Here is a 27,999-nt window from a genome sequence, read left to right as displayed (position 1 = left end):
CGGTTTGGGAGCCAGGAGCGAGTGGGTGACAGGTCGTTCCTGATTGGGAAGGTTGCTCGACAAGTCAGGATTGTGCCTCCAGTCAGAAGGACCATGAAGAGAGAGAAGAGGGCAGAGCCGTGTAAGGGGCTGCTCCCCAGGACCTGAGCTGGAACCTGGAGTTTTCAGGTGAGAGGCTCACCTGTGAGCAGGATACCTGCCTGCTGGCCTATTGGTCTCCAAATTGACTAGTTTCCTAGCTAACATCTTTCCTAGTACTTGTTGACTTTCTTTCCTTCCTTTCTTTCTTCCCAACTTCTTTCCCTTCTCCCTCCTTCCTTTCCTTCCTTCCCTCCCAACTATCTGCTTTCTCAGCTGTCTAATTTTCTTTCTCCTTAACTAACCAACTTACATCCTCGCTTCCTTCCCACTAACTTCATTTTTTCCTTTTCTAGCTTTCTATTGTCTTCCTTAAATTCCAGGTCATGGGCTCTGCAGTCAGATGGCCTGGGTTCAAATCCTGGTTATGTCATTTATTAACTGTCTTGATCATGTCACTTCCCTCTCCTTGCCTCAGTTTTCTCCTCCTTAAAACAGGGACGATGATAGTTCCTAACCCATGGGGTTGTGGGAACAAAATAAGATGAAGCTGGCGCTTGAACTGGGCAGGTGTATAAATGAACAAGTTACAGTGAAGACAGGGACAGCAGCAGGAGAGGGCGCATGGGGTCGGCGGGTCATCTGGCTTCCAGGAAAGGCAATGAGAACAGATGAAAAGGTGAGCTGGAAAGACCAGGTTTGTTGGGGAATGTTCCAAGGAGAGAGAACTGTGTGACACTGTCACACCCCCACACCCCATTTGACAGGACTAGGGAGCTGGTAAGCAGCTCCATGTAACAATGGGACCGAGGGAGGCAAATCTGGGCTGTGGCAAGTTAGGAAAGGGACAGGCTTGAGGACTCATGGAGGGGCTTGAGTGGGAGTTCGCGGAGTCTGAAGAGTTAGGAGAATATATTGATGTCCAGCTTCTGGCCAGAAAATTAGAACACCGTGGTGCAAGAGAGAAGAAAGCCTTAGGAACTGAGAGCTGCTTAAGCATAGGGGTCACAGTCAAGGTGATGGGGGAGGGTGTGATGGGCCATGGGCATGCCAGGTTCCCACCCAAAACTTAGTACTTGAATATTAACTCAACAGCAATATCTTGAGAAGCTTTACACAATAGTACAAAGATAAAATTTAAAATAACCAGCCAGGCGCGGTGGCTCACACCTGTAATCCTAACACTTTGGGAGGCCAAGGCACGCAGATCACCTGAGGTCAGGAGTTCGAGACCAGCCTGACCAACATGGTGAAACCTCCTCTCAACTAAAAATAGAAAAATTAGTTGGGTGTCGTGCACATGCCTGTAATCCCAGTTACCGGGGAGGCTGAGACAGAGAATCGCTTGAACCCAGGAGGCGGAAGTTGCAGTGAGCAGAGATTGCGCCACTGCACTCCAGCCTGGGTAACAGAGTGAGACTCCATCTTAAAAAAAAAAAAAAAAGTTAAAATAACCTAACCTAAGAACCCGCTGTTACCTTGGGTCGTGACCTTCCAGTCTTTTTTTGGCAGCTGTACTCACAAATGTGTGCGTGCATACGTGTCTTTTGTTTTTCTTTTATAAAATTGGTACCCCTACAACAACTGCTATTTTGAAACTTGGTTTTTTGCTTGATATTGTATCACGTATATGTTCCTATTTCGGTTTATATAGGTTTTATATAGTTTTTGGTTGTGTAATTTTCCACTTTATATATCTACCAACATTTATCAATTCATTTATCGATTCAATAGCCAAATATGTACCGGGCACCTACTATATTCCAGGCCCTGTGCTCAGTGCTGAGGATACAATAGTTGAACAGGAAGTATTTGCCCTCCTGGAGCTGATGTTCTAGTTGGAGATAGAAAATAAAAACTAATAGTTACAGGATAAGGTATCAGTGCTACAGAGTAAAATATAAAGTAGACAAAGTGTATGGGGAATGAGCAGGACTGGTATCAGAGTGACTAACCATCCTGGTTGGCCCAGGACTGTAGCGGTTTTAGCACTGAAACCCATCAGTCCCAGACAAACCAGGATGACCTGTCACCCGTAATCAGTACAAGCCTCTCCAAGAGGTGACTTTTAAGCAGAAACCTCTATGACATTAGTGGAAAACAGCCATGCAGATGCCTGGGGGAAGAGTGTCGTAGGCAGAGGGAAAGCTACGTGCAAGAGGCTGGAGGCCAGAGAGTAGCGTGTTTCAGGGACAGCAAGAGAAAGCAGAGAGGCTGAGGGCAGTCAGGAAGCAGAGGAGTGGAAGCCGAGGAGGAGATGGAGACAGCAGCCAGGTCATATGGATTTCATAAACCATGGTAGAGGCTTTGGATTTTATTTATTTATTTATTTATTTATTTAGACAGAGTCTTGCTCTGTCACCAGGCTGGAGTGCAGTGGCACGATCTCAGCTCACTGCAACCTCTGCCTCTGGGTTCAAGCCATTCTCCTGCCTCAGCCTCCTGAGTAGCTGGGACTACAGGCACATGTCACCACGCCCAGCTAATTTTTGTATTTTTAGTAGAAACGGGGTTTCACCATGTTGGCCAGGATGGTCTCGATCTCTTGACCTCGTGATCTGCCCGCCTTGGCCTCCCAAAGTGCTGGAATTACAGACATGAGCCACCACGCCCAGCTGAGGCTTTGGATTTTTATTCTAGGTGTGATGAGAAAGTGCTGGAGTTTTTGAGCAACTGAGGTACATAATCTGATTTACATTTTAAGACTCACTGTGGCTTTTCATGGAGAAAGATTGTAGTGGGTAAGTGGAGAAGCAGGGAGTCAGTGGAGAAGCTATTGCAATAATCCATGCAAGTGACGATGGGGGCTCAGGCAGGGCGGTTTCAGCAATGATGGTGAGCAGCAGTGGTTTCTGGATATATTGTGAATGGAATTTCATGGTGGAGTGGAAGTGGAGTGAGGGTGCAGCCTTTCCAGAATGACCTCAAAGTTGCTGGCTTGAACTTTCGAGTAGGCAGTAGTGCCATTATTGAGGCTGAAGACTGAGGGAGGAACAGACTGGGGCAGAGTAGAAGGAATATGAGTCAAGACCTTTGTTTCGGACATGTTAAGTTCAAGATACCAGCCAGGCACGGAGGCTCATACCTGTAATCCCAGCACTTTGGGAGGCCGAGGCAGGAGGATCGCTTAAGCTCATGAGTTCAAGACCAGCCTGGGCAACATGGTGAAACCCTGTCTCTACAAAAAGTACAAAAAAAATTAGCTAAGCCTGGTATTGTGTGTCTATAGTCCCAGCTACTTGGGAGGCTGAGGTGGGAGGATGGCTTGAGCCGGGGAAGTCAAGATTGCAGAGAGCCTAGATCACTCCACTGCACTCTAACCTGGGCTGCAGAGCTAAACCATGTCTCAAAAAAAAAAAAAAAAAAAGATTGAGATGCTTTGGCCGGGCGTGGTGGCTCACACCTGTAATCCCAGCACTTTGGAGGCAGGGTGAATCACATGAGGTCAGGCGTTCAAGACCAGTCTGGCCAACATGGTGAAACCCAGTCTCTATTAAAAATACAAAAATTAGCCAGGCGCGGTGGCAGGCGCCTGTAATCCCAGCTACTCGGGAGGCTGAGGCATGAGAATCACTTGAACCAGAAAGCAGAGGTTGCAGTGAGCCGAGATTGTGCCATTGCACTCCAGCCTGGGCGACAGAGTGAGACTCTTTCTTAAAAAAAAAAAAAAAAGATTGAGATGCCTCTAGACATCTAACTAGTGAATTGTCAAGGAAGCAGTTAAATATTTAAGTACAGAGTTCAGGAAAGAATCAGAACTAGGCTGGGCGTGGTGGCTCACGCCTGTAATCCCAGCACTTTGGGAGGCCGTGGCAGGCACATCACTTGAGATCAGGAGTTCAAGACTAGCCTGGCCAACATGGTGAAATCCCATCTCTACTTAAAAAAAAATACAAAAATTGGCCGAGTATGGTGGCGGGGCCTGTAGTCCCAGATACTTGGGAGGCTGAGTTGGGAGTACCACTTGAACCTGGGAGGCAGAGTTTGCAATGAGTTGAGATACTGCCACTGCACTCCAGCCTGGGTGACAGATCAAGACTCTGTCTCAAAAAAGAAGAAAAGAAAAGAAAAGTAAGAAAGGGAATTAGAATGAGAGAGAGATATTTGGGAATTGACAAGTATAGTTGGTTAAACCATTAAAATGGTAGCGATCAACTAAAGAACAAGTATGTGTAGACAGAGGCCCAAAGACTAAGCCCTGGGATAGGCCTGTGTTTAAGGATTAAAAAAGGAGGAAAATCCAGCATGAGAGATGGAGGAAGAGCAGTCAGTGAGCTAGAAGGAAAACCAAGAGTTCCTGAAGCCAAATGGGGAACGTGAGCACACCATATTCTTCAGAGAAGTTGAGTAAGATGAGGATGAGGAACTCATCACTGGCTTTGGCACATAGAGGTCACTGGTCCACGGTTTCATTGAAGTGTTGGGATGACAGCCTGTTTGGAATGGGCTCAAAAGAGAACAGGAAGAGGAGTGGAGACAAGGAGTCCAGACAACTCTTCAGAGGAGTTTAGCTGAAAAGGGACACAAAGAAATGGGACAGTATCTGGACACGGTGTATGGTCAAGAGAGGGAGCTCTTGCAGCCAGCAAGTGTTCTGAAGTGCCCTGTGGTGGGACACTTAAGTTACTATTAGCACAATTATTTTGCTGTTATAAATAGTGCTGCTGAATGAAGGCCACATCAGGATCTTGTTTTTAAAAAGAAATGTCCTTGTTCTGGGTATGTGTTTTGTCAACATGACATCCTGCTCATCATGAACTGGTTCCACATTTCTATTTTGTTCAAGATGGAAGGCTTTGATACTGTGCACTCAGGTTTTCTCTGGTCAACACTTCCAGATCCTCTGCATTTCAGAGCCCACAGAGAACCCCTGAGGCCACTGGGCTCAGTTCTGTCCGTGACCAACTTTCTGGGTCCTAGCCCCATGTGTCCCTCCCCTGCAGTAGACTGTAGCCACACAAAAAGTTCTAGAAGGGCAGGGGCTGTGGGCCATCAACTCCTTTATTCCCCAGAACACCTGCCCACCCCTCGGGTCCTGGGGAGAGGAAGGGACCCTGTGAGTACTTAATGATTGCCCCAGGAAGCAAGGCCTTCCTGAGCCAGGGGGCTCTCTGGGACCATTTCTTACACAGCAGGACAGCTGTGGGCCAACCAGGCCTGCCCTGAGGACTGGGCCAGAGCCCTTGAGGGGACCGCAGGGAAAGGCCCAAAGGACCAAGTGCTCAGCAAAGACCAAGGCAGCCTGGACTGAGCTAGACACCCAGGCTCCAGGTTCCTTCCTCTGAAACATCTGCAGGTTTCTGGGAGGCGAAGGGGTCTCAGCTGCCATGGCTGACCTCTGTGGGACCTCTTCTTCAGCTCCAGATGGTCTCCACAGGGTTCATATACACAGGCTCCCTACACGCACGCATGCACGTGCATACACACACACACACACACACACACCCCAGAGTAAATTTACTGATATACACCAATATGAACACAGACACACAATGACTTACCTATACACACATATTAATAGATGCCCAGACTGCTCTGAACACACACCTTCAGACATCCACACAGACTCGCACTCACCCGCATACACACACTGACACAGCACATTCACATACAAAGATACACACTGACATGTACTACACAGAGACACGCTGAAACACATCCATATACACACCACACACACTGAGCGGTACAGTGATACACACAGGCACAGATGCACAGACATACGCTGATGTGATTGTACAACTGTGGTCACACTGATGCATACATGCAATCATCTGCGCAGACTCATACAAACGGACACAAATACCTGAAATACAGAGCCACAGACAGACACACGTGGAAGCACGGAATGCACAGAACACTCACACAGTACATACCATGCCGCACACACCGGGACCCACACAGTCTAACAAGCCCCAAGGGTCTCCAGGGCTCCCCTGGGGCTACTGCCCACCCCTCCCACCATCCCCGCCAGGGTAAGATGGTGTCCCCCAGGGAACAGAAGTCTCCAGTCCCATCTTAAGCTCTGCTGGATCCCTCGTGACATCAACCAGCCCCCTCGCAGCTGCCGGGAGCTGTGAGCTCTGTGCTGGGGCCAGGCCGGCACCGGGCACAGACACTTAGGCCCTTGTTGGGAGAACAGAGAGAGGCTCTCTTGTCCACTGCCTGTCTTCGGTTCCAACCGCTGGTTCTCCTAGAGGCCTCTCCTCAGACTCGCAGGTATGTGGGACCAGGGAGGCCAGGTCCTGGCAGAAGGGCCACTGGGGTCAGCCCAAGAGAGGGTGTGGCCGTGTTGTGGGCTGTTTGCAGGAGCACACATGTCCGGCATTGGCTAGGGGCAGGCTGCACTTCCTTAGCAGTTCTGCGGCTTGCTCTTAGGGCTTGGCAGGGCTGGGGCAAGCCTGAGAGGGGCTGATGGGGGATCCTCTCAAGTCCCCTTCACTTTCTCTGTTCCCAAGAAGGCCATGAGGTTGGTGCCTCCAGGACCTGCCTTGTAAAGATAGGAAATCTCTACTCAGAGAGGCTGGGCTGCAGCCCAGGCCCCACAGTGGGCCAAGACTAAGGTCCTGAGATGCACAGCAGCTGGGCTCTCCGGTGAGCTCTCTGCTCTCAGCCTTTGCCAAGCAAGGATGAGGCTGTGGGACCCCAAGCGATCTGTGGCGGGGCCTGGGCACCCTGGCCTCCTCTCCCCTGCAGGGTGGAACAAGGAAAACACTATTCCTGGCCACATAGATCAGCTGGTCACACCTTCTGTTGTTTGGCCCCGAATAGATACTGGCCAGTCTTGGGTCTCTACGGCCCCAGCCCAGGGCTTCCACGGCAGTTGCCTTTCCTGAGGCGTTGGGCAGAATTCCCTGTGGCGAGGAGATCGTAGCACAGAGCCCAGCTGCCAATGCGCACAGTAATTGCGGGTTGCCATTGTTCCTCCGTGGGAGTCCGGAGAGCCCAGCCTATGCCTTCACAAGGCTGTGTGGACTTAGGAAGGTCGTTTTTTAGGCCAGAGGCCTTCCACCCGTGAAATGGGGGAAGGGTTCAGACTTTATGCCCTGAAAAGGTCCTTCCAGCCCTGGCCATCTGGGACTTCTGGGACTACCCTGGCTCACAGGGGTCTTGCTGCCCTGGGTATCCCCAGTTCTTGAAAAGAATCAGCCTGGGAGGGCCACTGTCTGACTATCCCCCTTTATCCCTTCTGAGATGTTTGTTAGAAAGTCTGGGTCTGGGGAATATCCTTGTTTGTTCCATCCATGCATAGGTTTGTTCCTACCTCTGGGGTAGGAAACCCTCAGGTGGTGGCAGGTGCACAGGTAGGGGAGGATGGAGAGGGCAGTGGTGCCTGAAGCCCTGGATGGGCGGAGCTGACCCCACAACACCAGCTCTCTCATGCCTGCTCCTCCCTGTCCCCCCAGAGCGGCCTGATCATTGCTACAGAATGAACTCTAGCCCAGCTGGGACCACCAGTCCACAGGTGAGTGGTTCTTGGTCCCCCACTCATCATCAGGGAGCTCACTTCCTCCTGAGGCTAAGGAAATCTGTGGAGACACCCACTAGCCCCATGGGCTGTCCCAGAGAATGTCGGGGGCTCTGAGGATCACTGTGAGCACATAGAAATGAGCCACTTGCATGGTGAATAGGGGAGAGATTTGAAATAGGGCTTCAAGATGGACTAGAAAAATCATGGGATTTGTCATGAAGACACCTGGGTTCTATCCCAACCTGGTTGCCTGTGAGACCGTGGGCAACTCCTCTCTGGGCCTCAGTTTCCTCAGCTACTCAGCACAACAGCCAGCTGCCTCCCAAGGCTGTTTTGAGAAGTGGGTAAGATGGTGGATAAGTGGATTGGTGGGTGGGTAGAAGGAGGGAGGGAGGCAAGGAGGCGGGCAGGTGGGCAGGCAAAAAAAAGAAAAAGGCAGGCGGGCCTAGTAGAGTTGTTGGAGAAGGGATCAGGGCCTGGGCTAGGAGAAAGGGAAGTAGCCAGGGAGCAGGGATCTGCTGATCGTAATCACTTCTTTCTTTAGCCCTCCAAGGCCAATGGGAACATCAACCTGGGGCCTTCAGCCAACCCAAAGTGAGTTCTGGTCCCTCAAGCACCGTTCCTACTTGACTCCCCTCATACCTGGCTCCCCTTGCCTTGGGAATAAAATTCAAATTATCTGGTCTAATATTCAATACTCTCTGCCATCTGGGCCCAGGACCTTTCCCCAGCTTTGTCTCCCACGAATTCCCCAGCCTCTGCCCATGCTGAACCCTCTTCCGGCAATGCCCCCGAAATGTCTGCATTGTTAGCAACTCCCTACACTTCAGGCCCTACTCAGGGGCTTTGGGTACCAGAACCCTGCCTTCTATGCAGGCCTTCTGTGCAGTGTGTCTGGTTTTATCTCCACTCTGCCTATTGTTTAATTTGAATTTGAGTTCCCCTGGGGCCAGGGTGAATCTTACAAGCCCTCTCTTGGCTGGGAGAACATGGGGTTCTTCAGGGGTGAGGAGGCATGGCTGCTGGAAGGCTCTCTGTATTTCCCCACTCTAAAGTTAAAAAGAAGCCCGGGTTTGTTCTCAGGCACCAGCTTTCCAGACCTGCAAATGCTGATGCATGTTTTTCCCTCTTCCTCCAGTGCCCGGCCCACGGACTTCGACTTCCTCAAAGTCATCGGCAAAGGGAACTACGGGAAGGTGAGTGACTTGGTGAGGGTGGGAAACCTGGGTCTTCCCTTCTGCAGCCTCTTTCAGCCCCTGCTGCCACTTGTATGTGTGAAGAGAGAGCTCTTGTACCTGCAGACAAAAGCAGGGACAGGCAGGAGGTTTCGTACTGCTGTTGGAAAGTCCAAAGTCACCTACAGGGCCTCAAATTCGTGTTTCTGCTCAGGTCCTGCTGGCCAAGCGCAAGTCTGATGGAACGTTCTATGCAGTGAAGGTGCTGCAGAAAAAGTCCATCTTAAAGAAGAAAGAGGTACCAGGGCTCAGGCACAGGCGTTTCTTCTTCTGCTTCTCAAACCCCAGCCTAGGGTGGCTTTCAAAGATGGGTCCCACCTCTGACAGGTCCATGGGGCTGGGTGCAGAGGTGGTCACAAGAAAGGGTAGAGGGCAGGCGGTATGCAGGATGCTGGCCCTTCTCAAAGAGAGCAGGCCGAGCCACCTCACCACAGGCTTTCAGGAAAACCAGCCTGGCTTTGCCTTCCCCTGGGAAACGCAGGCTCCACGACGGACAAGTCTTCTGCCCGTTCCCAGTGCCAGGCTCCCCATCTGTATAATGTGGAGCCTCACTTTCTTCTCTCTGAAGGCCTTCATGCCATCAGGCCATGTGACTGGAGCGCAGTAGTGCAATCACAGCTCACTGCAGCCTCAAACTCCTGGGCTCAAGCAATCCTCCCGTCTCAGCCTCCCAAAATGCTGGGATTAGAGGCATGAGTTACATGCGCAGCACATCATGGACTTCTTTTTGTGTTGTTGAGACAGAGTCTTGTTCTGTCATCCAGGCTGGAGTGCAATGGCATGATCTCAGCTCACTGCAACCTCCACCTCCTGGGTTCAAGTGATCTCGTGCCTCAGCCTCCTGAGTAGCTGAGATTAAAGGCACCTGCCACCACTCCTGGCTAATTTTTGTATTTTTAGTAGAGATGGGGTTTTGCCAAGTTGATCAGGCTCCTGGCCTCAAGAGATCCGCTGGCCTCAGCCTCCCAAAGTGCTGGGATTACAGGCATGAGCTACCACACTCAGCCCCATCGTGGATTTCTTGATGCCTCAGCTGACCTAAGTTCCTTTAACACCTGCCTCCATTAGTAGGCCAGAGCAGGCCCAGAGGGAGGATTGCATAGGAGATCAGGGGACTCAGAGAAAAGGGTGATTAATGTTAACAAGGTCTCCACAGGGAGTGGGAATGGGAGGTTTTCCTGAGGAAGGCAGCGGTGCAGCTGGCCTTGATGGTGGGATTCTGATGGTCTGAAAAAGAAGGTGCAACATCCAAGAAGAGGAAATATCACGAGCAAATGTGTGACCATGGATAGTGCGTGGCTTCTTTCCCTTAGGAACTCATTTATGTGAGGCATCACACATGCTTTGCTTTTCACTCCAGGGGCAAGAAGCTCTGATCCAGGGGCTAGAGCTGTGCCCACATAGACTAGCTTAGGATGAGGCTGACCACCCTGAGCCCTGAATACTAAGCAAGGAACTTGGGCCTGGCTCTGAGGGCAATAGGGAGCCATTGTGGGTGTTTGAGCAGAGGCATGAGAAAGTCCTGAGTGGGATGACTCCCACCCACAAGCTTGTATGGGCTGTGCTGGGATAAAAGGGGTGGTTGTGGGCTGTGACATGGACCCCTCTCTTTGTGACTCCACAGCAGAGTCACATCATGGCAGAGCGCAGTGTACTTCTGAAGAATGTGCGGCACCCCTTCCTCGTGGGCCTGCGCTACTCCTTCCAGACACCTGAGAAGCTCTACTTCGTGCTCGACTATGTCAACGGGGGAGAGGTGGGTGGGCCCACAGGGAGGCTTCTCTGGGTGGGCTCTCGGCTGGGAGCTGTCCATCCCGCATGCCCACTGCATGCCAAGTTCTGGAATGATCTCACCTCATCTTACAATAGACCCATTTTGTAGCTGAAGAAACTGAGGTTCAGGGAGGTAATCATTTGCTCAAGGCCACCCAGCCATACCTGATAGAGTCAGGACTTGAATTCACATCTGTTAGACTGCCCACCATAATGCTTTCTTGCCTTCCTCATTCAGAGTTGCCCACGGACACACTTTGATAAACCCAGGAAAGGTCAATGCTAAGAGGAGCTCGTGGTCAAGGTTTCTAGTGCTCCCATTTTGCCCCATAGGGCACAGGATGGGATTGACTCGTCACTCTGGTAAACAGAGACCTGAGGCCACCTGGTGACCCAGAAGCACAGTTGGGACAAGCGGGGCTCCCTCCTGGGCTTCACTCTGTCTCTCTGGTCAAGATGGCAAAATGGGCCGGGCTCAGTGGCTCACGCCTGCAATCCCAGCACTTTGGGAGGCCGAGATGGGCGGATCACGAGGTCAGGAGATCGAGACCATTCTGGCTAACACGGTGAAACCCCGTCTCTACTAAAAAATACAAAAAACTAGCCAGGCAAGGTGGCGGGTGCCTGTAGTCCCAGCTACTCGGGAGGCTGAGGCAGGAGAATGGCGTGAACCCAGGAGGTGGAGCTTGCAGTGTGCTGAGATCCGGCCACTGCACTCCAGCCTGGACGACAGAGCGAGACTCTGTCTCAAAAAAAAAAGATGGCAAAATGTAGTGGGGCTCTACTCAGTGACCCCAGATTTAACCTGAGTGACCTCATGCCTTTCAGAATGATGCCAAGAGGGGGGTTTTTGTCCTGCATCCATAAGTGAAGGGCTTTTCATGCCAGCAAAATAGTCCAAAAACATTGGCCCATGGGTGGATCTAACCTGGGCTCAGTCTGACAGCCATATCATCTCATCGCCTGGATTGATGGAAAAGCGTGTCTTTGAACCACGCAGGTTCAAATGCCAGCTCTGCCCATTATAAGCTATGTGACCTTGAGCAAGTCGCCTAACCATTCTGACCCTTCTTAGCTTCCTCTTACATGAAACTAGCATGACATTTGTACCTTGAAGGTTGTCATGAGGATTAAATAAAAGATGTGGAAAGGCCTGACTTGGAGCCTGGAACACAGGAGGTGCTTAAGCAATTCTAACTCATCTCTTCTTCTGCTGACTCTTTGGACACCCGGGACTGCTGTGTGGGGCAAGGGCCAGCATGAACTCTTTTGGTAGGAAGATGCTGCAGGTCAGAGAGGGAGTGAGCTGGGCAGCTGCACAGGGCAGGGAGCAGGTGCGCCTTAACCCTATAGTAGCCACCCAGTAAATCCTCTCACACTCCTCCTCCCCTCCAGCTCTTCTTCCACCTGCAGCGGGAGCGCCGGTTCCTGGAGCCCCGGGCCAGGTTCTACGCTGCCGAGGTGGCCAGCGCCATTGGCTACCTGCACTCCCTCAACATCATTTACAGGTGAGGCCTGCCTGTGGCTCAGAGCCAGGACCAGGTTCTTCTTGCTCCAACAGCTAGGGGTTGTGTGGACCCTAAAACCTGATGAAATCCTGGTGGAGTTGGTCCTTTGTTTTGGGTGGGGTTGGAGTCTCCTCCTCTGAGGTCCAAGTGCCCAGGCTTCCTGGGCTCTCCCTCTGCGTCTCTGGGAACCTCCATGAATAGTTCTCCTGCCAGGACCACCCCGCCACCAGGTCTCCAACTCTCCTCACTAAAGGACTGAGACACCTCAAGGCTCTTTTCTCTTATTTTCTGCAGGGACCTGAAACCAGAGAACATTCTCTTGGACTGCCAGGTTGGTGTGTGTGTGTGCGCGCGCGTGTATGTGTGTGTGTGTGCGTGTGTGTGCACGTGTGCGTGTGGACGTGGTTGCACAGGTACACTATCTGACCATGAGTCTGTGTGCATGGATGTGCATGCATTGTACATGCATGCATATAGGTAAAGGAGGCATTTGAGCATATATGTGCGTGTGTGCCCATGCACATGTACACACATGCATATGTGCACATGAGACTGTACATGTATATATGTGCATGCATGTATACAAGGGGCAGGGGTGGAGCCAGGTAGGGGCTGGTGGAGTTTGTCTTAGACTGGGCTCCATGGAAACAGACTCTGAGATGGAGAGGAGGCAGAAGCTTTGTTGAGGAACATTCTCAAGAGATAACACTTTTAAAGGGGTGAAAAAACAGGATTGGGCAAAGGAAGAAGCTCACCTGTGGTTGCCAGTGGAGCCTCAGCTGATCTTGCAGGGGTGGGGAGGGCCTAAGCCAGGATGGCTCTCTAGGATTGTCCCAAAGTGAGGCAAAGAGGATGGGCCTTTGTGCCTCCGGACATGGATTGCTCCTAAGGAGGGGGCATAACTTTGGGTGCGGGCAATGTTCTAGCAGCAGGGGGATGGGGATAGGCATGGTTCTTCTGTACGCTGGTTTCAGGGATCCGGGCAGAACCCCACAGTATCTACTCACTCTACCTTCCTGCCCAGCTGCCACAAAGTGCGATTGCTTTCTGAGTCCCCAGCATCTGTCTAGGGGGTTTCTGTCCACAAGGGCATCCTGAAGCTGCCACTGTTGTAGGGGTGGCTCTGAGTTTGTGATGAGCTGTGGGCAGAGAGTGGAACACCTGTGCCCACCTGGCCCCCTGTGATGTTGCCGGCATCCAGTCGAGGACCCCTGGGTTGGTGTGGAGCCTCCAGTCTGTGCCTGGGCATCAGATCCCACAGCTGCTGCCCTGGGGTGTGACATCTGGGTTTTGGGGTTAGGCCTGGCCATACCCTTGGCCACCCTCATACCACCCTCCGGCCCATGCCCTCCCTCATTCTCAGGGACACGTGGTGCTGACGGATTTTGGCCTCTGCAAGGAAGGTGTAGAGCCTGAAGAGACCACATCCACGTTCTGTGGTACCCCCGAGGTAAGCGTAAACATCCCAGGAGAGTGGAGGTCATGAGTGGGTGAGGCCACAGCTCCTGATTACAGCCAACAGGTTACAGCAAAGGGAACTCACTCCTTTGACCCAAGCACTTCTCCTGAGTTGGCTGTACACTGAACCTTGGTTTCCTCATCTGTGTAATGGAGGCACCAGCTCTAGGACTGCTGAGACCCAGCCAGCTAGCCGCTGGTGAAGCTCTACCGCAGTGCTATCCAGTAGAAATAGAAATAGAAATGCAGGCTAGGCGCGGTGGCTCACACCTGTCATCCCAGCACTTTGGGAGGCTGAGGTGGGCGGATCACCTGAGGTCAGGAGTTTGAAACCAGCCTGGGTAACATGGTGAAACCCCGTCTCTACTAAAAATACAAAAAATTAGCTGGGCATGGTAACGGGCACCTGTAGTCCCAGCTACTTAGGAGGCTGAGGCAGGAGAATCGCTTGAATACAGGAGGCGAAGGTTGCAGTGAGCCAAGATTGCGCCATTGCACTCCAGCCTGGGCAACAAGAGTGAAACTCCATCTCAAAAAGAGAGAAAGAGAGAGAGAGAGAGAGAGAGAGAGAGAGAGAAAGAAAGAAAGAAAAGAAAAGAAAAGAAAGAGAAATGCAAACCACACACGTAATTTAAAAATTTCCAGCAGCCACATTTAAAAAGTAAGAAAGTAACAGGTGAAATTAATGATAATGATATATTTTATTTAACCCAATATATACAATATTCTCATTTCAACATACCATCAGTATAAAAATGGTTGAAATATTTTATCCTTTTTTTTTTTTTTCTAACTAAGTCTTGAAAATCTGGCATGAATTTTAACACTTACAGCCCATCTCAATTTGGAGCAGCCACATTTTAAGTGTTCAATAGCCGCATGTGGCCAGTGGCTGCTGTATTGGACACTACTGATCTGCAGGGTGAAGTCCGCATGCAAGAAGACGGCCTGGCTTGGGAGTTCAGACCTGGGCTGGCAAGTGTAAACCACAGATCCATGTCCATCTTCCAGCGGCCAAGAGCCTGGAGGGTTACAATTTGCAGATCTCAGCAGTCATTCAGACGTGTCTATATGTCCTAACAAGGTCTCTCTCTGCAGCCCTAAAGTTAAAACCTTTCTTTGGGCTGGGTGTGGTGGCTCACGCCTGTAATCTCAGCACTTTAGGAGGCCGAGGAGGGCAGATCACCTGAGGTCAGGAGTTCGACACCAGCCTGGCCAACATGGCGAAACACTGTCTCTACTAAAAACACAAAAATTAGCCAGGCGTGGTGACAGGTGCCTGTAATTCCAGCTACTTGGGAGGCTGAGGCAGGAGAATTGCTTGAACCTGGGAGGCAGAGGTTGCAGTGAGCCAAGATCGCGCCGTTGCACTCCAGCCTGGGGGACAAGAGCAAGACTTTGTCTCAAAAACAAACAAACAAACAAAAAAACCTTTCTTTGAACTCCCGCCAATCTTAGACCTTGGACCTTGGGCCTGAAGGGGTCCCCAGTGGCTAGACAGATGTCAGGGTGAGGGTTGGAGGGCCGAGGCTACAGACTGGGAGGCTCCTCCCCACCTGGCATGAGACAAGACCTCAGCTGCTCTCTTTTTCTCCATATGCTTGAAAAGTTGGGTCTTGGATCTAATGGCCTCCTCACTTTGGTTCTAGGGTAGCTGATGGTCAAATGACCTCTCTGAGCAGGAGCCATTGTCTGTGTTTGTGTATGGCAGGTGGTGTTTGCTGGATAAAGCCAGCCCCCCAAAGCCTGGCAGTCCAGCCATCCCTTCCTTGAACGTTGCTAGGGACAGGAGCAAAGGATATGGAACCCCAGCTCATGTAGGAGACATGTGGCTCCAACACATCACCTAACCATGACTCAGCCACTTCCACAGTGTTGGGGGTCACAGGCAAGAGTAGCCATGGTTGCTCCCATTGTTCGAGGGCCAGCACATATGTTAGCATCTTAGAACAGCGTCTAGGAGGGATTTGGTATCTTCATTTTTTCAATGAGAAAACCAGGTTCTGAGAGGTTAAATGCCCCTGACTGAGACCACACACCAACCGGGGCTCAGGTCTGTGTGACTCTGCCCTTCCTAGACCCACACAGTCTCTCAGAGCAGCTTTTCCTGTTGCTGAGAACTTGCCCCTGACTCAGTGGCAGAGACACTAGGCTAAGAAATCAGTAAGCCTCTTTTTTTTGTTCCCAGGTTCTCTTCCTCAGGCAAGGCATACAGGCATGGTGTGCATTTATTTATCAATAGCTCAGGGATCACCCCCTCCTTCCTGACCCTCTCATCTGACCCTAGGGTTTCCAGCACAAGGATATACCACATTTACTTTTACTTACACTCGCGTTCGTCTCCACACTGTCCTGTGAGAGTACTCCCAGGGCCTTCCATTCCCAGGACACGATAGCCGGCTGAATGCCTTTGCATAAATAGAAAAAGGCATCCCCTCCGGGCAGACTAATTAGAAAAAGCACCCCTTGAAACAAAAATAAAGTTGACAGATAATACCTCTGAAATAGTGTTGTGCCTTGGTGAGTGGATCACAGCCATGACTGCAGCCCCCTTTACCCTTTTGGCTCATGCTTTTGTGTGGTACACACCATGTAAATTGCATAAAGCAGCCCTGGCTGACCTCTTCTACGTCCCCAACCCATGGCAAAGGGCCCTGCAGAAAGCAGGCCTTTGGTGAATGACTGATAAATGAACACATGCACAGCCACAGAGCACACGCACAGCAGGGTCAGCTCTTGGTCATCTTCCTCCAAGTGCCTTATTTACAGATGGGGCAACTGAGGCTTAACAACTTACTTCATTCAGATAAGTGTGTTTCCTTCTGACAGTACTTGGCACCTGAAGTGCTTCGGAAAGAGCCTTATGATCGGGCGGTAGACTGGTGGTGCTTGGGGGCAGTCCTCTACGAGATGCTGCACGGCCTGGTGAGTCGGGGGTAGCCATCTACAAGGGCCATCTGGCTAGCGATGGGTCTATCTCTCATGTGGTCTACACAAACTCTGCCCAGGAAAATGAGCAAGCCATCTCTTCATTCCAGACTAAAAAAGATAACGCCAAAGCAGATATGCGAATTATTTTTTTTTCCAATAATGTTAGTTTAGGCCAGGAGCGGTGGCTCACACCTATAATCCCAGCACTTTGGGAGGCTGAGGCAGGTGGATCACCTGAGGTCAGGAGTTTAAGACCAGCCTGGTTAACATGCTGAAACCCCATCTCTACTAAAAATACAAAAATTAGCTGGGCATGGTGGCGAGCACCTATAATCCCAGTTACTCGGGAGGCTGAGGCAGAAGAATCACTTGAACTTTGGAGGCAGAGGCTGCAGTGAACCGAGATCGCACCACCGCACATCCAGTCTGGATGACAGAGGGAGACTCTGTCTCAAAAAAAAAAAAAAAAAAAGTTAGTTTAGCACTTTATTGTTTACAACACACTGTCTCACCTTGGGTGCCTCAAAATAGCCTTTGGAGACTGACAGAAGGAAATGGAATTATTCATAGTTTGCTGATAGGGAAATTGAGACCAAGAGAGATCACAGTCCTGATAGGTTGTGGAACCACCCCTGGCCCCAGTCCTAGGCTGCCTGCTTAGGTAGAGGCATGTGTAGATTTGCCCTAGGCCATGCTTTGCTTTGGGGGTGGTTTCACCAACATAGCTTGGTTCCTAGGAAGGAACAGACTCTGTGGATTAAGGGGAAGGAACAGCTGGAAGAGGCTTGGGAGGAAGAATAGTAAGAAAGAGAAGGGGACCCTGGATATGGTTTGGGGCCTGACTCTCTTCCTAACTGTGCAGCATAATTGCTCTGAGTCTTGTTTTCTTTTTTCTTTTTTTTGAGGCAGAGTCTGGCTCTCTTGCCCAGGCTGGAGTGCAGTGGCCGGATCTCAGCTCACTGCAAGCTCCGCCTCCCGGGTTCACGCTATTCTCCTGCCTCAGCCTCCCGAGTAGCTGGGACTACAGGCGCCCGCCACCACGCCCGGCTAGTTTTTTGTATTTTTTAGTAGAGACGGGGTTTCACCGGGTTAGCCAGGATGGTCTTGATCTCCTGACCTCATGATCCGCCCGTCTCGGCCTCCCAAAGTGCTGGGATTACAGGCTTGAGCCACCGCGCCCGGCCTTGTTTTCTTATCTGAAAAATTACAGCTCTCTTGGAGGATAGTTATGAGACTGGGGTGAAATGATGAAGGTGAAAGTGCAAATGTTGCCAAATGCAAAGTAGGTGAGCAAGCTAGATGAAAAGAGATGGGCCTCACACTGGTGGGAAGAGACTTCAGGCCTTCCTAGCAACTCTCTCCATTGTGCAGGAAACCTGGAGTCCTGTCTCTTTCCAGTCTGCCACGCGAGCCGTTGCACAAGACAGGGGTCATGCTGAGTCCTCCCAGCGCCCACCTTGCTCCAAGCCTCCCGGAGCCTGTGTTCACTTTTGCATGGGTGATCCTCCAGTTGCTCTCCCTCTCTCCCCAGCCGCCCTTCTACAGCCAAGACGTGTCCCAGATGTATGAGAACATTCTGCACCAGCCGCTACAGATCCCTGGGGGCCGGACGGTGGCCGCCTGTGACCTCCTGCAAAGCCTTCTCCACAAGGACCAGAGGCAGCGGCTGGGCTCCAAAGCAGACTTTGTAGGTGACCTACCAGTGGAGCACTGGCCCCCAAGGGGCTCGCAGCTTCCTGCAGAGGCAGCTCAGAAGCACATTAACATGCATCCTGCTGCCCTCTAAAACCAGGCACTGCTCACTTGTTCATTTAGAAATTCACTACTGCTACTAGCTGACTGCTTTCTCTAGTCTAGTTCTCTTAGTCAATCAATATTTACTAAGCACCAACTATGTGCCAGGTATTGAGCTAGGTGTTAGGGATTCAATAGACTGGGTCTCTGCCCTTATTAAGTTTGGGGTGGGAGCCGGGTGCAGCGTTCATGCCTGTAATCCTAGCACTTTGGGAGACCAGAGCAGGTGAATCACCTGAAGTCAGAAGTTTGAGACCAGCCTGGCCAACATGTTATAAACCCCACCTCTACTAAACATACCAAAAATTATCTGGGCGTGGTGGTGGGCACCTGTAATCTTGGCTACTTGGGAGGCTAAGGCAGGAGAATCACTTGAACGTAGGAGGCGGAGGTTGCAGTGAACTGAGATCATGCCATTGCACTCCAGCCGGGGCAACAAGCAGAAATCCATCTCAAAAATAAAAACAAAAACAAAAAGTTTGGGGTTGGGGCTAGGCAAAAAACCCAAACATTATATACAATTATCACAAGATATGACAAATGTCAGGAAGAAAATGAACAATGAGCTGAGAGAAACAATAATGGGAGGGGGGCAAATTAATACTGGCATTGTCAGGGAGTTCTCTCTGAGGGGGTGACAATTAAGCTGAGGCTTGAAGGATGAGAAAGAGGCAGCCATGAAGACAGCTGGGCAAAGGCTCCCCAGACACAGGGCACAGCATGTGCAGACGTCCTGCTATGGGAACAAGGAGGAGAGTGGCAAGTTTTAGGGGGTTTTGAGCAGAGGTGTGGCATGACCTGATTTAAGTTTATAGAAGATTCCTCTGGCTTCTTTGTGGAGAGTGGACTGCATTTGCTTTTTTTTTTTTGAAACGGAGTCTCGCTCTGTTGCCAGGCTGGAGTGCAGTGGTGCAGTCTCAGTTCACTGCAACCTCCACCTCCCGAGTTCAAGCGATTCTCCTGCCTCAGCCTCCAGAGTAGCTGGGATTACAGGTACACACCACCACGCCCAGCTCATTTTTGTATTTTTAGTAGAGATGGGGTTTTACCATGTTGGCCAGATGGTCTCGATCTTTTGACCTCATGATCCGCCCGCCTCGGCCTCCCAAAGTGCTGGGATTACAGGCGTGAGCCACCATGCCTGGCCCTTTTTTTTTTTTTTGAGACTGAGTCTGGCTCTGTCGCCCAGGCTGGAGTGCAGTGGCGCAATCTCGACTCACTGCAACTTCCACCTCCCAGGTTCAAGCAATTCTAATGCCTCAGCCTACTGAGTAGCTGGGACTACAGGCACCCACCACCATGCCTGGCTAATTTTTGTACTTTTTTTTAGTAGAGACGGGGTTTCACCATGTTGGCTAGGCTGGTCTCGAACACCTGACCTCAAGTGATCTGCCCGCCTCAGCCTCCCAAAGTGCTGGAATTACAGGCATGAGCCACTGCTCCCAGCCAGCACTTGCTTTTTACAAATATCTGAGCACTTCTTCCTTGCCAGACCCCAGGCTGGGCAAATGGGATATAGGGATAAATGATTCATAGTCCATTCTTAGCAAATTCATTATATTCATTTATTAAAGTGGCACTTTAAAAATAATCCTACTTTTTAAATTCAATACAAGATAATTTGGATTTACAAAAAGAAGGCCACAATACCTTTCTCACCAGGAGTTTGCTTTCTTTTCTAACACAGTGGTTAAGATGAATGGACTAGGCCAGGTGCAGTGGCTCACACCTGTAATCCCAGCACTTTGGGAGGCCAAGACGGGCGGATCACCTGAGGTCAGGAGTTCGAGACCAGCCTGGCCAACATGGTGAAACCCCATCTCTACTAAAAGTACAAAAATTAGCCGGGCGTGGTGGTGGGCGCCTGTAATCCCAGCTACTCAGGAGGCTGAGACATGAGAATTGCTTGAACCTGGGGGTGGGTGGAGGTTGCAGTGAGCTGAGATGGGTGCCACTGCACTCCAGCCTCGGCAACAGAGTGAGACTCTATCTCAAAAAAAAAAAAAAAAAAAAAGAATGGACTATGAGGCAGACTACTTGGGTTCAGATCCCTCCTTCACCACTTACTGGTTACAGGACCTCGGACGTGTTGCTTAATTTCTCTCTGTAAGCCGCAGTTTCCCCATTGTAATAACACCTAACACAGCTGTTTTGAAGATCAAATGGATTAGTATTAATGTATGCAAAGTGCTCTCAGCAGTGTCTGGCGCACAGTAAGTGCTTTTTAAGTGTTTGTACCAAAAGCTTTACATTTCAGTTACTGTAAATTATAACAACAGTTAGGGCATCTGCTGCGTACTCCTGGCCAGCTTAAAGAACAGGGGTTTCCATGAAGATAAGTCTCCTGTTCCAAGCAAAAATTTGCATCTTAAAAAAAAAAATGTATGACTCTTAAAATAAGTTATACATTCACATAGATCAAAATTCAAAGGGTACAAAAGAGTATCCAGAAAAAGTCCTTCCAGCCACCCAGTTCCTCAATTCAGAGGCAACCAGTGTTACCAATTTCTCGGGTATTCTTTTGGAGGCTTTATTTATTTTTATTTTGAGACAGAGTCTTGATCTGTCGCCCAGACTGGAGTGCAGTGGCATGATCTCGGCTCACTGCAACCTCTGCCTCCTGGGTTCAAGCGATTCTCCTGCCTCAGCCTCCCAGGTAGCTAGGATTATAGGCACACACCACTATGCCTGGCTAATTTTTCTATTTTTGTAGAGACGGGGTTTCACCATGTTGGCCAGATTGGTTATGAACTCCTGACCTCAGGTGATCCACCCGCCTTGGCCTCCCAAAGTGCTGGGACTACAGGCGTGAGCCACCGCACCCAACCTCTTATGGAGATATTTCGGATCTGAGTTGTTAACCAGCCCACTGGGGTTCCTGATATAGGGAGGTGGAGAATGATTATTTGAGAAACACAGATAGAGGATGTGATGGAAAGAAGTTGGTGCCAATGTTGATTTTGATTAGGAAAGGTGGTGAATCATGACCAGGGCTGAGTCCTAAAATCTGGTTGTCTGGGAATCCGAAGGTCTTCTTGGGGGCTTTATTTTTCAAGCCTTCCCTAGTGAGTTGATTTAGTCTATTTCTCTTCTTTGCATACTGGAAAACTCAAGATGTACTGAAGCAGAGTGAGGGGAGGGGTCCCCAAGCTCCCACTGGCACTTCCCCACCCTTAGAGCAGATTCTGCTGTCTTATTCACTGACACCCCCAAAGCCTAGCAAGGGGTCGGTGCCCAGAGAAGATGCTCAGTAAATAGTTTTGGAATAAACAGATGCTGCAGTGGAGAGAAGGGTTTGGATTCTGGATGATGGGAGAGGGTTGGCTACAAAACTCTCTTGTCCCAGGAAACCGGCCAGAACTGCAAGTTAATTTCCAGTTGACAGCCAGTTGCTGGTGGAGCTCTGGAGGATGTGGGAGTGAGGTGAGAACACCCATGGGGAGGGCTACTTCTAACCAGCACCTTTTTTCTGCACTTCCTGCAGCTGGAGATTAAGAACCATGTATTCTTCAGCCCTATAAACTGGGATGACCTGTACCACAAGAGGCTAACTCCACCCTTCAACCCAAATGTGGTAAGAGGTCACAGCATTCTAGATTCTGGATTTCCGGGGCTGGGGGAGCTTGCTATGTGCACCAACTCTCCTTATCCAGATGGAAAAACTAGGGGTCCAAGAAGCTCAGGCATTTGTCCTAGGCTACACAGTCAGTTAGAGGTAGAACTGGTCCTGACTACAGGTGCAGCTCTTGGATAAAGAGCCATGTTGCTGCTCCTTTACCTTTAGCACCAATAAATACCTCTGACTTCAGAGCCTTTTACAGTTTGTGTGTCACGTAGCACACCCACATAGGGCCAAGTCCTTTAGAAATATTTTATCTTTTTCTATTTATAGACTTTTTCCTGGTAATAAAAATGACATATATTCTTACAAAAAGTGTGTAAAACACTGGCCAGGCGCGGTGGCTCAGGACTGTAATCTCAGCACTTTGGGAGGTTGAGGTGGGCAGATCACTTAAGGGCAGGTCACTGAGGTCGGCACGGCCATTTTTAGGTTCTTGATTCGTACCACCTTTTCACTGTGTGGAAGGGAGAACTAACCAGTGTAGCCAACATGGTGAAACCCCATCTCTACTAGAAATACAAAAATTAGCCAGAAGTGGTGGTGCACACCTGTAATCCCAGCTACTCAGGAGGCTGAGGTGGGAGAATAGCTTGAACCTGGGAGGCAGGGGTCACAGTGAGCCAAGATCATGCCATTGCACTCCAGCCTAGGCAACAGAGGGAGACTTTGTCTCAAAAAAAAAAAAAGAGGAATGCATGTAAAACAGAAAAGTTTAAAGTAGCAGTGGGGAAATGCTTATTACCTCACTACTTAAGGGAAACCACTGGCATATTTCCTTCCAGTCACTTTTCTACATGTTTTTTTGTTTTGTTTTGCTTTTTCTTGAGATGGAGTCTCACTCTGTTGCCCAGGCTGGAGTGCAGTGGTGCCACCTTGGCTCACTGCAAGCTCCACCTCCCGGGTTTATGCCATTCTCCTGCCGCAGCCTCCCGAGTAGCTGGGACTACAGGCACCCGCCACCATGTCCGGCTAATTTTGTTTTTGTATTTTTAGTAGAGATGGGTTTCACCGTGTTAGCCAGGATGGTCTCGATCTCCTGACCTCGTGATCTGCCCACCTCAGCCTCCCAAAGTGCTGGGATTACAGGCGTGAACCACCGTGCCCAGCCTGGGTTTTCTTTTTTTCTAACCTAATTAGGTCCTACTTTATAATATCTATATGTGTATATGTGTGTATCTATTCATCTATATATCTTCCTCCTTTTTTGGCTAAAAACTATGTTGTAATAATTTCCTCATGTCATAAAAAATTTATAAGTACAATTTTTAGTGGCTGCATAATATTTCAATCCTATGTTGGTAACATAATTTACTCACCCATGTTCCTAATGGCAATCTTCTGGTTGTTACTATGTTTTTTCTTTTTTTTTTTTTTTTTTTTTTTTTTTTTTTTTTTTTTTTTTGAGACGGAGTCTCGCTCTATCGCCCACGCTGGAGTGCAGTGGCACAATCTCGGCTCACTGCGAGCTCCGCCTCCCGGGTTCACGCCATTCTCCTGCCTCAGCCTCCCGAGTAGCTGGGACTACAGGCGCCCGCCACTGCGCCCAGCTAATTTTTTCTATTTTTAGTAGAGACGGGGTTTCACCATGGTCTCGATCTCCTGACCTTGTGATCCGCCCGCCTCGGCCTCCCAAAGTGCTGGGATTACAGGCGTGAGCCACCGCGCCCGGCCATAATGATGTCCTGATGAACAGCTTTAAGTATATGTCTTTGTCCAGAATTCTGGTTATTTCCTTAAGATGGATTCCAGATGGGGGTTCCCAATGCTCACATTTTCAGATTCTCTCTCTTTTTTTTTTTTTTTTTTTCCTTGAGACAGAGTCTGGCTCTGTTGCCCAGGTTGGAGTGCAGTGGCATGATTTCAGGTTCAAGCAATTCTCATGTCTCAGCCTCCCGAGTAGCTGTGATTATAGGCATGTGCCACAACGCCTGGCTAATTTTTGTATTTTTAGTAGAAACAGGGTTTCACCATATTGGCCAGGCTGGTCTCGAACTTCTGGCCCCAAGTGATCCACCTGCATTGGCCTCCCAAAGTGCTGGGATTATAGGCGTGAGCCACCACACCTTGCCATTTTTAGGCCTTTTCACTGTGTGGAAGGGAGAACCATCTACTGCCTACCAGCGGCACCTGCTGGAGAGTTCTCATCTTACTTGCACTCTGAAGCATGTGTTGTTATTGTTTTTTACTTTGCAAATTTGGTAAGTAAAAAACAGTATCTCTTAATTGTTTTAATTTATATTTCTCTGTCTTATAGTAAAGATGGTTAGTTTTTAAAATTTATTTATTTTTTGAGATAGGGTCTCACTCTAGCACCCAGGCTGGTGTGCAGTGGCATGATCTCTGCCTACTGCAACCTCCACCTCCTGGGCTCAAGCCATCCTCCTATCTCAACCTCCCGAGTAGTTGGGAGGTGGGTGCCACTACCCCTAGATAATTTGTATTTTTTGTACATGTGAGGTTTTTCTATGTAGCCCAGGCTGATCTTGAACTCCTGTGCTCAACTGATCCACCCCCTCAACTTCCCAAAGTGATGGGATAACAGGTGTGAGCCACCACACCTGGCCAGTTTTTATTTTCATTTTCATTTTTATTTTATTTTATTGAGATGGAGTCTCACTTTTTTGCCCAGGCTGGAGTGCAGTGGCGCAATCTCGGTTTATGGCAACCTCTGTCTCCTTGGTTCAAGCAGTTCTCCTGCCTCAGCCTCCTGAGTGGCTGGGACTACAGGCATGTGCCACCACACCTGGCTAATTTTTGTATTTTTAGTAGAGATGGGGTTTTGCCACGTTGGCAAAGATCACAAACACCAATCACAAACACCTCAAGTGATCTGACCACCACAGCCTCCCAAAGTGCTGGGATTACAGGCATGAGCCACCGTGCCTGGCTTTTATTTTTTATATTTTTGAGATGGAGTCTTGCTCTGTTGCCCGGGCTGAAGTGCAGTGGCACGATCTCAGCTCACTGCAACCTCTAGCTCTGCAGGTTCAAGCAATTCTCGTGCCCCAGCCTCCCGAGTACCTGGGACTACAGGCGTTTAGCACCACGCTTGGCTAATTTTTTTGTTGTTGTATTTTTAGTAGAAACAGAGTTTCACCATGTTGGCCAGGCTGGTCTCGAACTCCTGACCTCAAGTGATCCTCCTGCCTTGGCCTCCCAAAGTGCTGTTTTTGCAATGTTAATTGGTAGTGGCAGTGTGAATGAAAGGAGCCCTATTGGAGGTGGGCATTTGAGGCTGTGTGGTCTACCTGTAAAGCGTGGTGCCAAGCCCCTTCCATCGAAACAGCCTGCATACGAAACACTGCCAATGTTAATTCACCATTTACATTTCTCCTTTCGTGAATTACCTATTCATGAACTTGTCTTTGGGCACTGGATCAGACAGGATACACTCAGGCCAGGCACCAGAAAAGTTTCTTTTCCTTGGAATTTTAAAAAGACAGTAAAGACAATGTAAACTGATACCCTGGAGAGAGAATCATACATGGAATACCAGGCACAGATGCATGGACTTTAGAATGAGACACTCTGAAGCTGGATTCCTGGTTTTGTGAGGTCTTCAGTAAGTTTCTTTAGTATCATTTTCTTCTAGGGTCACACAACTAATAAGGGCCAGGATACACATTCTGGTCTTGGAACTCTGAGTGCTGGGCTGGGTCTACCTTGTCTTGTAGCCTTATTGAGAAGCTGGAAACTGATCTGTTTGGCTCCATAGCCCAACTTGCACACTAAAGAAGATTTGCAAGCCCTTCCCCTTCCTCGGCTGCTTACTTTATAAAACCGAGGCCGCCTCCTCAGAGAGACTGTATTGGTTAGCTCTTGGTGCATAACAAGCAACTCCAAAGCTAGGTGGTTTAAAACAACAATCTTTTGGCCAGGCATGGTAGCTCATATCTGTAACCCCAGCACTTTGTGAGGCCAAGTCATTAGTATTGCTTGAGGTCAGGAGTTCAAGACCAGCCTGGGCAACATGGTGAGACCCCATCTTTATAGAAAAATAGAAAATTAGCTGGGTGTGGTGCTGCATGCCTGTAGTCCCAGCAGGAGGCTGAGGTGGGATGTCGAAGCTGTAGTGAGCTGTGATCATGCCAGTGCACTCCAGCCTGGGTGACAGGGCAAAAAAGACCTTGTCTCTTAAAAAAAAATTATTTTGTTCGGATTCTATGTGTTTTTTTTTAGTCTGAGCCAGGCCAGCTGGTCTCTGTGGAGCTCTCTCATGTGTGTGGTCAGCTAGCGGGACAGTTGGCAGTTGTTGATCTAGAATTGCCTCACTCCCATGCCTGGGAGTTGGCAGGCAGCCGGGGCAACTGAGTTCTTCACGAAGCCTCTCATGCTCCAGCAGACTAGTCTGGGACTGTTCACATGGTGGCCTCAGGGTTAGAAGTGCAGCAAGAGAGCAACTTCTGATGTACATTTTTCAAGCCTCTGCTTGTGTCGTATTTGGTAATGTCCCATTGGCCTAACCAAGTCATATGGCTAACTTACATTAAAGGAATGGAGAAATAGACTCCACCTCTAGATGGGAAATGGAGAATTTGTGATCATTTTTGTAATCTCCCACACAGGTCTTCCTCCAAAATAGCTAAAGCAGCCCCAATCTCCACCATATTATCCTATTTTATCTTCTTCATAGGACCTGTCACCATCCTAAGTTATCTATCTGTACACATGCTTATTATCAATCCTCTTACCCCCTAACAGTGTAAGCTCCGTGAATACAGGGGCTCACTTTGTCTTGTTCTCCTGTGTTCCCAGCGCCATGAACAGTACCTGGTAGGCATTCAGTAAGTATATGTTGATTAACTAACTCGTCTAAGGATTGGTGTAGAGGCAGAATACCAGGAGGTGAGCGGATAAAATGATCAATGTAAATGCACAGGAAAGTGACAGTCAAGTATGGATGACTATGAAGCATGGGGCACTCACAGAGGCCTGACATCCCTGAGGATTTGGGCTCCTTTGGCAGCTCTGACCCCAGTGTTTTCTTCTCATCGTTGGCTTTTATTGACAGGCAGGACCTGCTGACTTGAAGCATTTTGACCCAGAGTTCACCCAGGAAGCTGTGTCCAAGTCCATTGGCTGTACCCCTGACACTGTGGCCAGCAGCTCTGGGGCCTCAAGTGCATTCCTGGGATTTTCTTATGCGCCAGAGGATGATGACATCTTGGATTGCTAGAAGGGAAGCACCTGTGAAACTACTGAGGGCGGCTGGTATTAGTAAGGAATTACCTTCAGCTGCTAGGAAGAGCGACTCAAAGTAACAATGGCTTAAATGAGAAGCAGGTTTATTTTTTCCACCACATAAAAGAAAAATAATGTTATGGAGTCCAGTGCTGGCAGGACAGGTCATCAGCTACTCAGAGGCTGTATTTCTGCCCTGCCAACCTTGACAAATGGCTTCCAATGTTAGGTTTGCTACAAGATGGTTACTGGAGCTCTAGCTGCCAATTTTGTGTTTGGGGAAGGGAAAACAGAGGAAAGGGGGAGAAGAGCAAAGGGCGCTTTTGAAGAGCTTTCCCAAAAGCTCTACCCAATGCCTTCTGCTTCCATCTCACTAACCACCCACCCCTACCTGGAATGGAGGCTGGGAGATGTGGCTTATTTGCTGGGTACGTGACTATCCCTCATAACAAAGGGGTTCTGACACTAAGGGAGGAGGGGAGAATGTTGGGTAGGCAGCCAGTACTCTTTACCAGGGGGCTTCCTGGTGTTTGGAGTTTGATCTCAATGTGTAAAATGACAGAGATGTAACAAGCTCGTCGGGTATCAATATCTCTTATTGTTCTATGTTGATGTTGTGGATAATATTGAACATGTGTTATTGGGTCTGGGTGCCTGGTATCTGAACCCCTTCTTGTCTCCAGGAAATCCCCTGTTTTATGAGACTTAATGGGGGGCAATAACTACCTCCACTTAGGTTCCAGCAATTCTCCTGCCTCAGCCTCCTGAGTAGCTGGGATTACAGGCATGCACCACCACGCCTGGCTAATTTTGTATTTTTAGCTGAAAATGCTAGACACCGACTTTCCCAGCCTCCCCTTAGCCAGGGCCAGGCATGGGGACCAGGGATGCACCCGTGCCACACTGTGACTCAGGAAAGGAATCGGGAGTGCTCTTTTGTGTGGTAAC

General features: G+C 49.5%; 1 protein-coding gene across 3 annotated transcripts; it reads left to right on the top strand.

The window, feature by feature from the left end:
* The first annotated feature begins 36 nt into the window (after positions 1-36).
* SGK2 (serum/glucocorticoid regulated kinase 2) lies at positions 37-27,695 on the top strand. 3 transcript variants are annotated; one of them, XM_008016922.3, is made up of 13 exons: positions 37-168; positions 7,485-7,543; positions 8,094-8,143; positions 8,688-8,745; positions 8,939-9,022; positions 10,409-10,540; positions 11,953-12,065; positions 12,360-12,396; positions 13,429-13,515; positions 16,353-16,448; positions 17,986-18,141; positions 21,733-21,822; positions 26,882-27,695. In XM_008016922.3, exons 2-13 carry the CDS (start codon positions 7,508-7,510, stop codon positions 27,044-27,046), a joined length of 1,104 nt encoding a protein of 367 aa, XP_008015113.3. In that variant the 5' UTR covers positions 37-168; positions 7,485-7,507; the 3' UTR covers positions 27,047-27,695. The 3 variants fall into 3 exon arrangements, with proteins under 3 accessions (XP_008015113.3, XP_072862578.1, XP_008015124.3); XM_073006477.1 differs by having other exon boundaries at positions 58-168; positions 10,412-10,540; positions 26,882-27,158; XM_008016933.3 differs by lacking the exon at positions 37-168 and adding an exon at positions 6,212-6,297.
* The last annotated feature ends 304 nt before the right edge of the window (positions 27,696-27,999 follow it).

The sequence above is a fragment of the Chlorocebus sabaeus genome, chromosome 2, assembly GCF_047675955.1.
Source record: "Chlorocebus sabaeus isolate Y175 chromosome 2, mChlSab1.0.hap1, whole genome shotgun sequence".
Classification (NCBI taxonomy): domain Eukaryota; kingdom Metazoa; phylum Chordata; class Mammalia; order Primates; family Cercopithecidae; genus Chlorocebus; species Chlorocebus sabaeus.
This window is presented reverse-complemented; position numbering and strand designations above follow the sequence as displayed.